The sequence below is a fragment of the Sinocyclocheilus anshuiensis genome, unplaced genomic scaffold, assembly GCF_001515605.1.
Source record: "Sinocyclocheilus anshuiensis isolate Anshui unplaced genomic scaffold, SAMN03320099.WGS_v1.1 scaffold228, whole genome shotgun sequence".
NCBI lineage: Eukaryota > Metazoa > Chordata > Actinopteri > Cypriniformes > Cyprinidae > Sinocyclocheilus > Sinocyclocheilus anshuiensis.
In genome coordinates this window covers 276,183-293,938 of record NW_015557059.1, presented here as the reverse complement: position 1 = coordinate 293,938, position 17,756 = coordinate 276,183, and the positions used below count along the sequence as shown (strand labels likewise).

Here is a 17,756-nt window from a genome sequence, read left to right as displayed (position 1 = left end):
GATTGCCCCAAACTGGAGACAATGTGGAATGATGTCACAATGATGAGGTCTCTGAAACAGTAAAGGTGACATATAATTTGAGTTTTGCAATGACAACTCTGCATTAAAAGAATGCATGATCAACTTAATGTACACAATTTGTTTTAAATGGAAATCCTATAAACTTTTACATGTACCTTTCATATACTCACATAACTAAATGTCAAAAAAGAGAGAAAAGATCAATACTTTTACAAAGAAATTAAACGAGTACAGTTTAGTTATATTACAAAAAAATATATATACATACCGTAAGTCGGTGATTGACTTTAATCAGATTCAATGTGGATTGATGTCACAACAATGTCTCTGGAATATTAAAAACGACATGATTTGATTTTTGTAATGAAAGTACAACTCAGCATGAAAAGAATGCATGTTCCACTTCATGGACACGATTTGTTTTAACAGGACATCCTACAAACTTTTACATGCAACTTTCATATAATGTCGAGCATGTTTGAACAACGCTTCAGCATATTTGCAAAGCATATTTATAGAAAAGCTAAATGTAACGTTACGTCGAGATGGCTAATCTATTACAAAAATTTTTTTAAAAAGCAAAATCTGCCATCTGCCTAAAAAGATGCACATAGTCGACCATATATATCTTAAAATGATCCAATTTGCATATAACAGATTAGGGAAGGCCGAAAATATCTAACGTTACGTTAGTTCATTCGCCAAAAAGTGCAGTTAGGGCAGTTAAGGTAAGGTAAATCAAGATCGATCAAATAATAAAAATAGTTTATGTTTAAGTCTACATCAATTATAAATGAAGAAAATATCTTACCTTGTATTAATCTCCTCATCTGTTCTTCCTTAATCTCCCTTGCTACCGTTGAGTCACCGTCGTCGCGCCCTAGTCGATTTGCCGCCTTCAGTTTAAAAAAAAAAAACATCTAATATGCGCATGCGCAACATCTGCATTCGCGCTTTAATGCAACAAATTAGGTATAGTTTATGTAATTTGATCAGGTTAGTTTCGGATTCATTACGTTCATGTTGAGAAAGCGTAATTCGGAATAATAATAATTATTTTATACTTTTTTAAATATACTTTATTTAAATTGTTTGCTTCATTTCAATTACTGGCAAGAATCATTTTTTTGAGTGTAGAGCTCCTCTCTGTTATTTTGAATAACTGCAATGTAAAATGGGCCGTGCGGAGCCTGCAAAGGACCAGCTTAAACCAGCATCCCAGCGTCAAAACATACCTAACCAGCATATGCTGTTTTTTTCAACAGGGTTCTGGCCGCAGTCTGAGCAATTCATTCGAATCCATATAACAGCATATGTTTTGTTTTTGTTTACTTGGTTACTACTAAATTATTTGCAAACAGCATCACAGAATAGTTGTGTTGGACAGGGAACAGCTGTTGCTGTGTTAGTGCGAGAACAAAATGGCCACCCTTCAGGTCTAGTCGTCTAACTCCACCTGACCGGCGCCAAGTGTGCGCCTAGAGCTCCTCTCAATTATGTTGAATAAGTGCGACGTGAAATGGGCCGTGCAGAGCCAGAAAGCACGGATCTGGTTGGAGCAATAACAGGCATCTCGCTTTGACAGAATGAACAGAATTACAGGGCAGTACTGCTTTTTTTATTGAGCCACAGAAGGGAAAGGCCGACAGTAAGAATTTAGGTCCTGCTATTAGTATTGATCTCTCTTTCTCATTTGTCTCTCTCGTTCCCTTCTCACCAGGTTCTCCATCAGCGAGAGGGCGTGAGGGAAGGAGTGCCCCGCATTCAAGCTCCCGCTGACCGCACTCCCCCCACCACCCTTCGCTCCGTCCACAGCATGGCTCTCGCTTTCTGGATCCTCTTTACCTGCACCATCACCCTGAGCAACGTCAGCCCCTCTGCCCAGGGTTTGTACTCAACCTACTCTTCTTCAGATCATTGCACAGCGAGCTGCTGAATTTGTTGTTGTTTTTTCTGGAATTTCTAATGCCATTTTCAAACATTCTGTGGTAACTTAAGGCTACGTACACCAACGCAGATGCAAATGCTTGGCTTAAACACTGGAAGTTTGCAGTCCCATTATGCATACATTTTCTGTTACTGTGGAGGTAACCTCTATACTCAGGGGGCAATAGAGAAGCCTTCTATTATCTTTGCTATTAAAGGCAGGCTAGGTGATTTGGTTCAAAAACATTTTTGTTTTGCTGGTTGAAAATCTCTTCACATCCCGATAGCAATCACTAAGTTAAGTGGTCTAAATGTATTTATATTATGCTTTCAAGCTATCTTGCTTTTGCTAGCCTCTCCGAAATTGTATACCCTTAAGCCAAACTTTAAGCTAGATCTGTTACTATTGAAATTTATTAAAAAGGATTATCTTCATTCTGATTCCATGAAAGAGAAAACTGACTACAGTTTTGGAAGTTTTCAGTCACTTGCAAAGACTAGCTATGTTTAAGGCCCAAGTCTGATGAACAATTGTATTGGATTCAAATTCGGTGAACAGTGTTTGTTTCACTTCAGTTTGTTGTTTTTAGCAAATTATAAATCAATAGCTGTAGTCAATCAGTAGTCAATAGCGATGACTTTTGTGTAACCCCGTTGTAATTGCCTGAGCTAACAACCTGACTTTCAAGTTAGCAAACTTAAGTTAAGGATTCAACTCACATCAACATCAAATCGAATAGGGCAGAAAGCATGTTAAAAGAAATGGTACAACTTACTGAAATGTACCATGTCTCATGCAATTGCTCAGTCAGTGTATCAACCGCATAAAGATATAAATAAAAATGCTTGTAAACAGTGTCATGTAGTGTTACATTAATTTCAGAAAAGCAATTCAATGTCCATATCTCGCTAATAAAAAAAAAAGCTCTATAAGAGCATTTTGTTAAATATATGCTCTACATTACATATACATAATATTTTTTTACTTAAGCTGTTAGTAATTTATTGTGTTTAAATAAATCTGTCATGGAAACATTTTATAACAATCAAATTCCAAAAACATTGGAGTTATATATTTATATAATTAAAAAGATATAAAACTGCCGTATGTGCAGTTTAAATGTATGTATACAACTCAGGGTTTTTTTTCCCCCGAATGTTGATTATTTTATCTAAATGTTTTTGTTAATTTTAATCTTTATTATTAATTTACCAATTGACAGGGTTCCCTGAATTGAATGTTTAAAATTGAAATTGAAATTTAAAATTAAAATTAAAATTAAAATTAAAATTGACCCTTAGTGTACCTGTTAAATATTCAGATGAATCATTAGGAAATCGAAATCTGAACTGAACCCGAATCAAGAGCTTGTGAATCAGAATCAAATGAATTTGGGAAATCGATGTCAATACCTGAACTTGAGTATTGTTCTTTGTTTCAGTCCTCAGTTCACAACAAATTTCACACTAATAAAAGAAATCAGTCGTTTGAAGAGAACACAAAAAAATAACTATTATTAAAACAATAAAAGTACTGACTTTATACGAATACCTGTAAGTTAGAATGGAAGTGCCATTTTAAGTTAGACTGGCATATACTGGTCTCCTCAGGCCCTATAAATGGGTCATTGTAGATGTGTGCGAGTTGTCAGAGAGTGTGGTGGATGGAGGGACCCATGTGGCAGTAAAGCTGGTGTGGATGTGATGGGCCTGAGGTCTGGGGACAGGGGGAGGTAGCGGGGGTCTGTCCAGCTAGTGCCCTTCCACTCCGACACCACCGCACCATCTGCTGCTCTGCGTGGCCCGTGCCAGGCTCAGAGAGCAGGGGAGCGTGCAGCGTTTGCTTGTCCAGGTGTATTTGGTGGCCGCTGTATTTCCTGTGTTTAATTTGCCTGGTTCTGCTGCTGTGAATTGATGTGATGTACTCAGTGTTCCATTGGACACGTTTTGGCCCCGGGCACGGAGCCGCTTCATCAATGTGTTGTACGTGTGTGTGTCTGTGTGTGTGTGTGTGCATGAGTGCCTCCAGCTGTCTTGTTTTTTGTAAATTGTTAAAAGCGGAGTTATCTGTAACTTTGTTTTTGCAAATAAACGTATGTATGTATGTACACTGTAAAAAGTGACAAGTTGAATTCACTTAAAAAAATTGAGGAAACCCGTTGCCTTAAAGTGATTAAGAAAATAACAATTAAAAAAATAAGTTAAGTGAATTGTCAAGTTCACTGAACTTATTTTTTTAAATTATTATTTATATAATAATAATTAAATATATATATATCTGTGTGTGTGTATGATGTATGATTTCCCCTGTAGAATGCTCAAAAGATCCTGCTCCCAAGAATCGTTGGGGGTAACACACCAGAACTAGGAAACCACTTTATACTCTATGTCTGCAAGAAACTGGTTATAGTGCTCTAACACTGTCTTGATATGCTGACTGTAACTTTTCAGAGGATCATTTCACAGGTTTTTGATGCCCTTGCAAAACAAGTGCATATTTATGATTCAATGAGGATCTACAATTCTATAAAAAGGAATGACATGGAGATTCTAAGGTAATACATTTCTCATCTTCACCAAGTCTTTTATAAAAACATAAATTATTCTAAAAACATGATATTAATAATACATAGAAAAGGTGAAAGATGCATGACGGGTGAGCTCTGTTTTAATCTTAAATCTGTATAGAGAGGCTTTCCAAAAACATGGGTCAGTGGACGGCTGGACTGTTTGGAATCCAGAACAGTGGATGCAGCAAGACTGTGTGAACTGTGGGGTATTTGTGTGCACTGTAAGATTTATTTCTCACTTCACTATAAAAATGTTTTCAATGTAAATGTGTTGTTTTGGGCTGTGAACAACAATGCATTTTTGTTTTAAAGGCAGCAGAAATGGAAGCAAAAAACATGAAAATGTAATCTGAAGTGCTTCAAACATGTCAGCTAGTACACCTACGTGTTTACCATGCCACAAGCATGTTGAAAGATGTGACAACTGAAGTAAGAGAAATAGAAATTAAGAGTTTCAATCAAATTTGACAAAAAGAGAATATTACAATTCATATGTACTGCTGGACAGCACTTTCCGACTGCAATTGGAGAAACAGAGGAAAGCGAAATAGAGACCAACAACTGTATGGCCCAGGACATAAAAGCCTGCATTTATCAAAACACAGGAGATAAGTAAGTACTGTGGCATATGCAAGTTTTGGTGTAATTGAATTTTGCTGCTGTTAAAATTACAATAATGTTTATGTTTTTAGAACTCTGCATCCACACATCAAACGTACGAAGTGGGTTCAGTGTGACCTGTGCAACAAATGGTTACACACAGGTTGCTCTGGCATAGACCCTAAAACAATTACTAAAGACACACCCTTCAGCTATGGATGTGATCAAGAACAGCCATATTCTTTTCAAAGGTTAGCAACAGAACTATAACACAAACAAAATATCATAAAACTACTTTTAATGCATATGTCTACTTTACAGCACCCTCACAGCTTTGAAACGGGCTTTTGGTCGACACAGTTGTGAATAATGAAGAAATTGTGGTAAGTGTTATGAAAACCTTTAAATAAAATGGCACATATACATGCTGTATGACACATAAGAATATCAAGATTAACATATGTAGCACATTGATAAATAGTAATATTGTGCTGTAAAACAACTATTTTTTTTTGTAGAAACTCCATCATGACCTCACATCTGGAGCAGTGAAATCACAAAGAATGTTTTTACACAAGCATCCGAATTATGCACCCACACTGACAAATCTGTGCAAACTAAGTATCTCAGTGTTTGATGAAGAACAGGTACAATAACATACCACAATTACTTATTTTTATAGCTTCATAGTACTGTTACACCAAAGATTGTCAATATCTTATCATTCATTATAATCTGAAACTATTGGAATGTAATTGAATTATTAGATGCTGGATTTATTTGAAACACTAAGTGAAATATCTGCATTGTTGTTTGTCATAGACTGATGGAATCATTGACAAAGTATTCAGTGTTTTGGCATTGAAAATAAAAGATTCATCAAGTGTTTCTTATGTTACGGAAGTCATGACACCTGAGGTATGTTACGTTTTGTGAAGAAGACGTTAATAATTCAAGAGCAAATTATATTTTAAATATAGTGTGTTAATTATGCAGTTATCAATTCTACATTTAATGCACAATTTATGTGATACAGTTGTAATGATTGTGTTTTTACTTGATTATAGATATCCATTCTGATTCTCAGAAAGACACAGGGGTTCCACAGATTCCAAGCGGAAATGGCCTTTGTTGCTGGATACTGTGTGGAATAACAGTTTTAAGTGCTACAAGCAATATATATATATATATATATTTTTTTTTTCTTGTTTTTATTTGTAAATAGTCTATCTTTGTAACATACCGATACAGTCTGCGCTCCCTGATTTTACAATTTTAAGTTGTCTTTCTTTTATTGAATTATTATAAATCGTAAAATCGTCACAACTAGTGGCAGTATCCATACAAATTAGAATGATTTCCTTGGAATGAGAGGCAGCAGCGGCTGGCTGGTTGAGTGTCCAACGAAGCGTCGGTAAGCAACCAGCCGTGATCACGTTCATTTGACTGCTTTAATTGGGGAAAAAAACCTAAAATGTCAATCATTCAAAAAAACAGTAATAAAAATATATTCATAATAAAATAGGTTATTTCCTTGCAGCTAGAGTGATAGGGTAGGCGTTCTACTGGTACATCTACAGCGGCTGCCTGAAGCTGCCAGCCAGCCACTGGGAGGTCACATGACCTGTCAGTGGCGGCTCCTGCCAGCCAGTTGAAGATTGAACCCCCATTCTTTATTCAAGCACTAACTTTGTTAGAGACAAACGAGCCTTATCACACAAAACTACAATTATATTTTCCTTCTCCTCTACTCTCCTCTAGTCTACTCTACTCTACTCTCCTCTCCTCTCCTCTACTCTACTCTACTCTACTCTACTCTACTCTACTAGTACTCTCCTCTCCTCTACTCTACTCTACTCTCCTCTCCTCTACTCTACTCTACTCCACTCTACTAGTACTCTCCTCTCCTCTACTCTCCTCTCCTCTACTCTACTCTACTCTACTCTCCTCTACTCTCCTCTACTCTCGTTTCTCCTCTCCCTTCCTCCTTTTCCTTCCCTATCATCTTCTCCTCTCCTCTTATACTCCTCTAATTTTCTCCTCTCCTCTCCTACTCTACTCTACTCTAGTCTACTCTACTCTACTCTACTCTACTCTCCTCTCCTCTACTCTACTCTACTCTACTCTACTCTACTCTCCCTGGTAATTCTGTATAGATTATGACAGATTAAGAGAGAGAGGGAGCAGGCCTCGCACCTTTATATAACAACAATCTCATTGTTCCCAGAAGGTCAAACTCTGATACTCTCCAATTTTAAAATGTATTCATGCTTAATAATCTCAACATAATCAGATCATATTTGTCGCCAAAACGGGATTAACCAGCAGCCCATTTAGTCTAATTCTGCCTGAGGTGTCTGTTTATCCATTAACTTAATTATTTTTGAAAGCGTCACTCTGAAGAGGCGCAAATGAATATACAACATTTTACCTCATACCATCTTCTGCATTGTCTTGAATCTGTATTATATGATGCAGCTTTATGTACAGAGATGGTTACTGTATATATTAGAGGAGACCGGGGCTAGTTATCACAGAGGAAAGCTTGTCAAAGTCTAAACTGAACTGCCAAAAGTCTTGCTGAACTTGTTCTCAGGGTATTTTTCATAAAAGTCAGGCTGGGGTAGATTCATACTATATTATAATTTGATATAGTATTTATATACACATACATACTGTTTATTGTCATTTTAGTTTATATCATATTTATAAAAATATATATTTTATATTAAATTATTTTATTTAAGTTTCAGATGGACAAAATGAGGATTTGATTGATTTTTCACCTTTTCCATTTTGTAATTTCATAATTTATTTTTTATTTATTTTGTCATAACTGACATATACATAGAATTCGAAATGTATACATCGTAAACTGCAGACTTGTTAATAACATGTCTGTACATTCATTTAAACAATTAAAACTTGTTTCTACACTTCTACATCTGTATTTGATTTTCTGTTTTTCTTATATTAGTGTTATATTTCATCTCTACTGTCTTATTCCTATGTATGTCTGCACTATCATGTATGTTCGCATATGTCCATACTTTCTTCTGCACTGGAAGCTCCCGTGTGTAAACATACTTGGTAATAAAGCTCTTTCTGACTTCTAAAACTTATGTTCAATTTATTTTTATTTATTTATTTTAGTAGTCAAGTTTGTTTATGTAGCTTAAGGTGACTAAATAAATCTTGAGAAATATATTTAAACGCAAAAAAAAAAAAATGCGACAACTAGCCCCGGTCTTCCCTACCATTGTCCTGAATGATTTCCATATTCATATAGGCCTGTGCCATATTTACATAAAGTTACACTCCAGTGTAGCGATTTCAATTAATACTATAGTAATACCATGGGCAAAATGAGGGTTTGATATTTTTTGTTGCCTTTTCCATTTTGTAATTCAATTTATTTTTATTTATTTATTTTAGTAGTCAAGTTTGTTTCTGTAGCCTACTTAAGGTGACTTTCAATAAATCTTGAGAAATATATTTAAATGAGAAAAAAGGTGTGACAACTAGCCCCGGTATTCCTTACCATTGTCCTGAATGATTTCCATATTCATGTAGTCCTGTGCCATATTTACATACACTCCAATGTAGCGATTTCAACTAATACTATAGTAATACCATAGTACGTGTCCAAAAACGTCATAATACCATGGTGCAATAGCAGTGGTTATTTAAGAGCTCGCGTTGCGTTCTAGCTCATCGCGTCGCGTCCGCGTTCCTCCTGCGCAAACCCCAGGTTGCCGGTTGCCATGGTTTCCCGCATCACATGCGCGGCTTTCCTGTAGCCAGCAGCGCAACAAAAAAAGAGAAAAGATGCCAGCTCTTGAATTCCCTGCCACTTTTACGCACGCGAATTAGAGGACGCGCTCGGACACGAGATGAAACAGACGCAGATGGTGGAATAGTGAGAAATCCGTCGCGTTGCCTCTGACGCGTTTGCGGATCATTCTTCTCAGCTGACGCGGCGAAACGGGACCGACTGCTGTTAACGTTACGCGCAAGATCGGGCCGAATTTTGCGCACATTTCACCGTCAGGAAATGAGTATAGAAATCCCCGAGGGCTTGACGGAGCTTCTGCAGAGCTTTACCGTGGAGGTCCTGAGGAACCAGCCGGGGGACCTGCTGGAGTTCGCGCTGCAGTACTTCACGCGTCTCAAGGAGAACGAGAGCCGCGGCAGCGCGTTTGGCAATGAGCACAATTCAGCCGCGCGAGCGGGGAAAGCCGTCAACTTCATCGAGGAGGCCATGCAGATCGACTCCGAAAACGGAGAGGACGAGGACGACGATGAAGAATTCGTAGGTAATGCATTCGTGCGTGCGTGCGTGCGTGCGTGCGTTCTTCCTTCATTCATTGCGATGCGTCCATCACATCAGCTAGATCACCGTTTATACAGACATCCTTCATAATGGATGCACAATAATGCTGGTCTTTTGTTCACTGGTTCGTTTTTTTCCGTCAAAAATTGAGTGGTCAGCTCACTGCAGATGGGGGTTGGAACAAAAGACCAAGCTTAATTGGCTTTAAATTATATTTTTGTTATTGCACTTCCCGTTGTTGTCATCTAAATGTTCTAATTTAATTGCATTTCTTATAGAAGCTCTAGTCTTTATTCATAAAAAAATTATACAAGGCCGTGTGTGCATTAGGACAAAATATTGGCACTAGGCCTTTTCCTGTAGTTTTTTTTTTTGCATGCGAATGCTTTGTATTTCCATGAAGATGTGATGATGATGAAGTGTGTGTCATTCAGAGGGAGTATCAATTATGAGGCAAACGTTTTGATTTTGGTCAGGAAGAAAGATGATTCCTGAGAGAAAACGGATCCATTAGGCCAATACTGTGGCATCTTGAATTGAATATTTTATGGGCATTTTATTGTAATGCACTGAGTAATTTTTCTTTCTTTCCTTTCAGCTCCGGTTATCAACAGATTTGTCCGGAGAGCTTCTGGTGAGTTTGTCAATTTCCGGCAATGCAGTCCACGAGTAGTAAAGGAGTCAGTTTCAGTAATATGATTACCAACGCCTATTTTCAGGTGCATCTGAATTCATTCTCGGGTTCCTGAAAAGAAAAACTAAACAAAATGTAGTAAATTCAATCCAGCGCATTCATCACATAAATCACATCTGCATAAGAGCTTTCTATGAAGATTTATATTGTTTCTTATATACTAGTAATTTATTGTTGAACCTGATTTTGTGGATAAAGAGAACAAAAATAAAGTTAAACCAAAATATAAACTTGCTGAAAATGTACTCAGCCTCAGGCCATCCAAGATGTAGACGAGTTGAGAGAGATTTGATTCAGATTTGGAGAAATGTAGCATTGCATCAGTTGCTCAACCAATGGATCCTCTGCAGTGAATGGGTGCCGTCAGAATGAGTGTCCAAACAGCTGATAAAAACATCACAATAATCCTCACCTCTCCAGTCCATCAGTTAATGTCTTGTGAAGAGAAAAGCTGCATGTTTGTAAGAAACAAATCCATCATTAAGGCATTTTAACTTCAAACCGTTGCTTCCGGGTAAAATACGAGTCCATAATCCATAATATTGTTTTCTCCAGTGAAAAAGTTGTCTCGTCTGAATCAGGAGCGAAATCTGCACAGATTAAGCACCGTTTACAAGAGAAAACAGTCCAAAACTGTTTTACACAAATATGTTGGGTGATTTTGATGTGAGAGGATAACAGAAGATGGATTTTTCACTGGAGGAAGCGTTATTATGAATTATGGACTCGTATTTTACCCGGAAGCAACGGTTTGAAGTTAAAATGCCTTAATGATGGATTTGTTTCTTACAAACACGCAGCTTTTGGCTTCACAAGATGTTACTGATGGACTGGAGTGGAGTGGATTACTTGTGGATTATTGTGATGTTTTTATCAGCTGTTTGGACTCTCATTCTGACGGCACCCATTCACATCCATTGGTGAGCAAGTGATGTAATGCTACGTTTCTCCAAATCTGATGAAGACACAAACTCATCCTAATCTTGAAAGGCCTAAGGGTGAGTACATTCTCAGCAAATTATTCATTTTTGGGTGAACTATTTCTTTAACTTCTAGGCAGTTTACTTCCCCATCTTACAGAACATCTGGTACTGGTTAATGACCTTGCATTTGTGGTCGTAGTGCCTTTTGTCTTGTTAACATATCATTTACTCCTTTACTGCTCTCACTGAGTGAATGAGAGAGCTAATGGTTTAATTGGCTAATGGCAGATCAGCTTTATTTGCAGAAATAAAGTGTTTTAGATGCTGTGAAGTTCTGTCTCTCGTGGATCGCTATAAACCACAAGTGAGGACGGATGGAGGGATTTTAATGTGTTGTGCTGACAGACCGGACTGAAATAGGAAATGAAGTCTGATAGTAATGGGGAAAAGTAGAAGTTTGGTGGTCAATGAAAAAGAAATGAGTTTATAGTGTCAGGAAGAGGAGCATATTCAGTCCTTATATTGATGTGATACTGTAGATAAATCGTCCCAAACATATATCTGTCAGGCACTTTATTGTAATGGAAAAAGGCTTCTATAAACGCAGTGTTAAACGTTGTTCCCCATCTGGTTTATTTCATGTCAGGTTTGAACTCTGTGACTGAAAACAGCTCAGATCAGACCAGATGTGATCAAGAATGACATAAAATGTAGACTTGCACTAAAAGTTCAGGGTCAGTAAGGTATTTTTTTTTAAAGAAATTAATACTTTCATTTGGAAAGGACGCATTAAATTGATAAAAAATGATAGTGAAGACATATTGTTACGAAAGATTTCTATTTCAAATAAATGCTGTTCTTTTGAACTTTCTATTCATCAAAGAATCCTGAAAAAAATGTATCATGGTTTCCACAAAAATATTAACTGTTTTCAACATTGATAAGAATCAGAAATGTTTCTTGAGCAACAAATCACCATATTAGAATGATTTCTGAAGGATCATATGACTGAAGACTGGAGTAATGATGCTGAAAATTCAGCTTTGCATCACAGAAATAAATGACATTTTAAAATATATTAAAATAACAAACAGTTATTTTAAATAAAAAAAAAATATTTCACGATATTACTGTTTTTACTGTATATTTGGTCAAATAAATGGAGCCCTGGTAAGCATAAGAGTCTTAAGAGAGTTTAAAAAAAAATCTTACCAACCCCAATCTTTTGAATGATAGTGAATGCTGTACATAGAGAAACGTAGACAAAACACAATTTCTGTGATTTTTGTAGCAGATCAGATGAGCTGAATACTTGAAATTAAGGACCAAATGTTGTGAAACAGGCCCCGGATTGATGTAAACAGTCTAGAGCTGTGAGCTAGATCAGTCTAGACGGTTCCTGTACTTCAGGTCTGCCAGTGGAGTATGGCTCTAGACGGTGGAGTCCTGGTCTTGTCATCTCTGCGCTGGTATTTATAGCAGGAATAGTGGAGGCGTGTGGGAGAGGAGAGCAGCCGATCCTCTCATCTCTCTCGCTGCATGCGTAACACAGGCAGAGAGCAGCTCTGCAAGCGCTTGGAACAGATTTCCCGCAAACTTTTCTCGAATAGTTCATCTAAAAATGAAAGTTTACACATTCACTCACCCTCATGTTGTTTTGAAACCCGGATGACGTTCTTTCTCCTGTAGAACATAAAAGGAGATCATCTGAGCTTCTGTTTTCCATACAATGAAATAACAAAGCATTGTAAAGTAAGATAAAAGTAGCTTATACAACTCATGAACTGTATTGATTATTATCTTGAAGTAGCTTTAATTTTATATTTTCAGGTTTTTTTTAATTTTAGGTTAATTTTTAGTATTTTTGTTATGTGCTTTTGTAATTTTATTAGTTTTTTTTAAACGACTGTTTAGGTTTAATTTATATTTATTCCAGTTTTAGTTTCTATTTTTAGGAATTGTAAGTGCTTTGTCATTTGTTTTCTGTTAAATATTACAATTTAGGTGTAATTTATGTCAGTTTTAGTTTTCTTTTTTCGTAATTTTGTTTTGTGCTTTTGTTATTAACATTTTTTAAATATAACTTATTATTATTTCAGTTTTAGTATACATTTTTATGTGCTTTTGTCATTTTATTATTTCATTTTAAATATTATTATTTATGTTTATTTCGGTTTCATTTTTAGTAATTTTGTTTTATTAGTTTCAATTTAATTTCTTTCAGTTTTAGTTTTTTTCATTTTCAGTTGTGTGCTTTTGTCATGTTATTTATATATATTTTTTATAATATTACTATTTGGGTTTATTTTATTTTTATTTCAGTTTTAATTTTAGAATTTTATGTGCTTTAGTCATTTTATTATTTTATTTTAAATATTATTATTTAGGTTTAATTTATTTAATGTCAGTTTTAATCTTAATTTTTAGGTTAAATTTATTCGTTTCAGTTTTAGTCTTCATTTTTAGTAATTTTGTTATTTGCTTTTTTATATTAATGTTTAGGTTATTTTATTTTTATTTATAATTATTTTTACTTATTTCAGTTAGCTGTTAAAGCAACGTTTCTAATTTTAGATTTGATTTGATTAGACCCAAATCCAAATTTAAGTTATTAATTCACTGAAAACCCTTCTTTCTTAGCTTAAATTGACACTATATTTTCAAGTTTGTAAAAGAGTAGCTTGGACAATCTACTAATCATCTCCTTTTATGTTTCACTAAAAAATTAAATGTCATAAAGGTCTGGAACAACGTGAGGATGAGTATTGTAATTTTATGTGTTTTTAACCATTTAAACAATCCAATAGAACAGTGTTTGAAAGTAGACATTAAGATTCAGATGCTGATAAAATGGCTTGTTTTTATTTTAACAGGTTGCACAAAGCGCTGTATTTTAATTGCGCAGTAATGCGTTGTCTAGACAGGTTGGTTTTATTTGTTTTCGACTCTAATCCTGCTTCCGATTTACTGAATTCATTGGTCTCTGGACAGTTTGTGCGGAGGCCTACAACCCTGATGAGGATGAAGAGGAGAGAGAACCCAGGGTGAGTGGTCTCTCGAAACCTGCGACAGAGAGTCCCTCCTCTTTTATGCATTTCTGTGGCATCTGCTGCACGGTATCCCATCATGCTTTGCTGTGCCTTCAGGTCACTCACCCCAAAACAGACGAGCAGAGACAGAGGCTACAGGAAGCCTGCAAAGACATCCTACTGTTCAAAAACCTGGACCAGGTAAGATTATCAACCGTTTCTGAGAGAATAAAATGCAAGTTTTAGCTTATTTGTTTTCAGGCAACCATTAAGATGAACATAGATGGTTTGTTTAGTTCCTGTGCTAGAGGCTACTGAAAAAAAAATGCTACTATTTTTTTTTTTTAATTCTATAAAAATACAAAACATTGTCATTTAAACTTCAGTAATGTTCCAGATTTTATATTTATATATATTTTTAATGTTCTTCCAAACCGGTGTTATTTTAGTATTATTTTAAAGTTTTTATTAATATTTTTGAATTAGCTTTTATTTTTATATTTTCAATTTAATTTTAGTAAAAACATTTTTATATTACTATTTAGGCCAGTTTCAGTTTTAGTTTGAATTTTTAGTAGCTTTGTTATGTGCTTTTGTCATTTCTATTAGTTTTTTCTACCTTTTTTTGTTTAATATTAAAGGGGTCATATGATGCTGCTAAAAAGAACATTATTTGGTGTATTTGGTGTAATGAAATGTGTTTATGCAGTTTAAAGTAAAAAAAAAAAAAACATTATTTTCCACATACTGTACATTATTATTGTTTCTCCTCTATGCCCCGCCTTTCTGAAACTTGTCGATTTTTACAAAGCTCATCGGTCTAAAAAGCGAGTTGTGCTCTGATTGGCCAGCTATCCAGTGCGTTGTGATTGGCCGGATACCTCAAGCGTGTGACAGAAATGTTACGCCCCGCTTGTAACACTCCAAAGAGAAAGGAAAAAATGAAATCGCATCATATGACCCCTTTAAAGATTACGTTCATATTATTTTTATGTCAGTGTTATATCAGTTTTAGTTTAGTTTTTATTTATTTAAGTTTGCAGCCAAGGCAGCATTTCAGTTTTGTCATTTTTTATAATATTTATATTTTATTTTATTCCAACTTTATTTCAAATAAAAAAAAAGTTTAAGTTTTAGTTATAATTATTTATAATTTGAGACACTATTAGAGTTTTTAATTAAAAGTTTAAATGTGTTTTTATATTTTCTTTTCATTTTAATTTGTTAAAGTTTTTTTCATTTTTGTAATTTTACTTTATTTAAATATAACTCTTTATTAAATTAATTAATTTTTATTTTAGTATTTTTTTTTTTTCAGTTAATGTATTCTATTTCAAGTAATATTTTTTTATGGCTTTAGTTTTAGTTAACTATAATAACACTGGGAACAAACCCAAATGTGTGCAGTTATTCACCTGAAATCTGTTAAATATCTCCTTTTACATTTGACAGAAGAAATAAAAATCCATTTTAGCTGAACTCTCCCCTTTAAGACAAGAAAGGCTCATATTTTGCCCTCCAAACCAACAGGAGCAGATGTCACAAGTCTTGGATGCCATATTTGAGAAGGTAGTGGTGACCGGAGAGCACATCATCGATCAAGACGACGATGGCGACAACTTCTACGTCATTGAGAGGTATAACGGATTCATCTTTGGATCTCGATGCTGGTGTTTAAACCTCTCAGACGTCGATATCTCATTGTGTTTCTTGCGCAGAGGAACGTTTGACATCATGTTGAAAGCGGATGGCACCACGCGGACCGTGGGCTCTTATGACAACCGTGGGAGTTTTGGAGAGCTGGCCCTCATGTACAACACGCCGAGGGCTGCCACCATCATCGCTACCTCACCTGGAGCCCTGTGGTGCCTCGTGAGTCATTTCTGTCATCATTCACCATGATTATTAACTATGGAAGCCAGTTTCCTCCCCGGATTATAAAAAAAAAAAAAAAAATGGTGGTTGTGACTGTATCTCACGATTCTGAAAGTCGGAATTGAGATAAAGTTAGAATCTCATGACTTACTTTCTCACAATTCTGACCTTACGTATATCTCGCAGTTCTGAGAAGAAAAAAAAATTAATTGTGAGATATAAACTCAGAAAAAAAAAAATGTCAGAATGCGAGATAAAGAGTCGCAATTACCTATTTTATTTTTTTAAATTTTGTGGCAGAAATGAGCTTTCATAATTTAAACCATAAAAAATGTTTTTTTCGTGAAATAAAAAACATTAACTGAGGAAAAAAAAAAAAAAAATGTAATGCATTTTATTTCAGCTACTTGCCAAGGCAACATTTCTCATTTACGTTTAAAGTTGAAGTACTAAAATAATTAAAACTAAAATTTGAAAGTAATAAAGGAAATAAAAGACAATAACACAACAACAATTTAACTAAAATGAAAACATAAATAATAAAAATAAAACATAATTCAAAATATTAACAAACTATACTAGTAATAACAAAAATAAATCTAAAATATCACAATCATTTACTCAACCATAACGGTCCAAAGTTGTACGACTCTTTCTTCTTAAAAAAAAAAAAAAAAAAAAAGATATTTTAATGAATTTGCAGTTGCGTGAATTCAACGCAGTTGCAGTGCATCATTTTCTAAACAACTGGTTTTGGCAAAAAACAACCTGGTATTTAAGTTCACAGTAAAATTAGATGCTAAATATCTTGTCTCTTTCTCCAAGAGCATCTCATGTATTGTTTGTGTTAGAGCGCCCTCTGCTTTTCATAGAAAATACTGAAATTATAGGACTTTAAAGATTCAATCTCTCTTGAGTGTAAAATATTATTTTATTATTTTTTTGCTTAAATGTCTCTAGGATCGGTTGACATTCAGAAGGATCCTCTTAAAGAACAATGCAAAGAAAAGAAAAATGTACGAGGCTTTCATCGGGACTCTTCCTCTGCTCACGTCACTGGAGGTTTGAACACACACTTTTGCATTCATCTTGCAACTTCTACCAACATGCTATCTGCTAACTGTATTTTGTGATGTGAGTTTGTCTGCATGTGCAGTTCTCTTGTTGATTTTATAAATAAATGTGTCTCTTGTTTTCAGGTTTCAGAGAGAATGAAGGTTGTTGATGTCTTGTCGACCAAAGTGTACAACAGTGGGGAACAGATCATTGCTCAGGTTAGACCGTTTTGACACTAATAAACGTTTTTCTACTAAGATTTTTTAAGTAATTATTATGGGTTCCTACAGTCATGAAAAACCTGGAAATGTAAAGTCCTAGACATTTCTTTTTCTTTTTTAGTTTATATTAGTGCTAAGCATGTATTTATTCTCAGCACTAATATATTTAATCAGATTGAGTACAATTTGTGAGTACAAACTCTATAACATTTTTAACAGTTGTTTTTTTTTATTACAAAAAACTGGAAAAAACTTTGAATTAATGGTTCATCCAATTTTAGTAATTTAGTTATCAGTTATAATATGTATAATAATGTTATAATATAATAGTGCTGTCAAACGATTAATCTCGATTAATTGCATCCAAAATAAAAGTTTTTGTTTACATAATATATGTGTATGTGCTGTGTGTATTTATTATGTATGTGTGTATTATATATATATATATAAATAAATAAATAAAATAACACACACATGCATGTATATATTTCAGAAAAATGTTTATTTA

General features: G+C 34.9%; 1 protein-coding gene across 3 annotated transcripts in view; it reads left to right on the top strand.

Annotated features, from left to right (window-relative positions):
- Window positions 1–8,685: 8,685 nt before the first annotated feature.
- LOC107676465 (cAMP-dependent protein kinase type II-beta regulatory subunit-like) overlaps window positions 8,686–17,756 on the top strand; it is a 13,216-nt gene continuing 4,145 nt past the window's right edge. For 2 of the 3 annotated variants that reach the window (XR_001632742.1, XM_016471015.1), the window contains exons 1-7: window positions 8,686–9,433; window positions 10,049–10,084; window positions 14,059–14,297; window positions 15,627–15,733; window positions 15,815–15,968; window positions 16,932–17,033; window positions 17,171–17,245. Coding sequence is in view for 2 of the 3 variants with exons in the window: in XM_016471015.1 (XP_016326501.1) it covers window positions 9,172–9,433; window positions 10,049–10,084; window positions 14,059–14,297; window positions 15,627–15,733; window positions 15,815–15,968; window positions 16,932–17,033; window positions 17,171–17,245 (975 nt within the window). In the remaining variant the exon portion in view is untranslated. The remainder of the gene's footprint in view (window positions 9,434–10,048; window positions 10,085–14,058; window positions 14,298–15,626; window positions 15,734–15,814; window positions 15,969–16,931; window positions 17,034–17,170; window positions 17,246–17,756) is intronic. The other variant, XM_016471017.1, reaches the window with a different exon arrangement.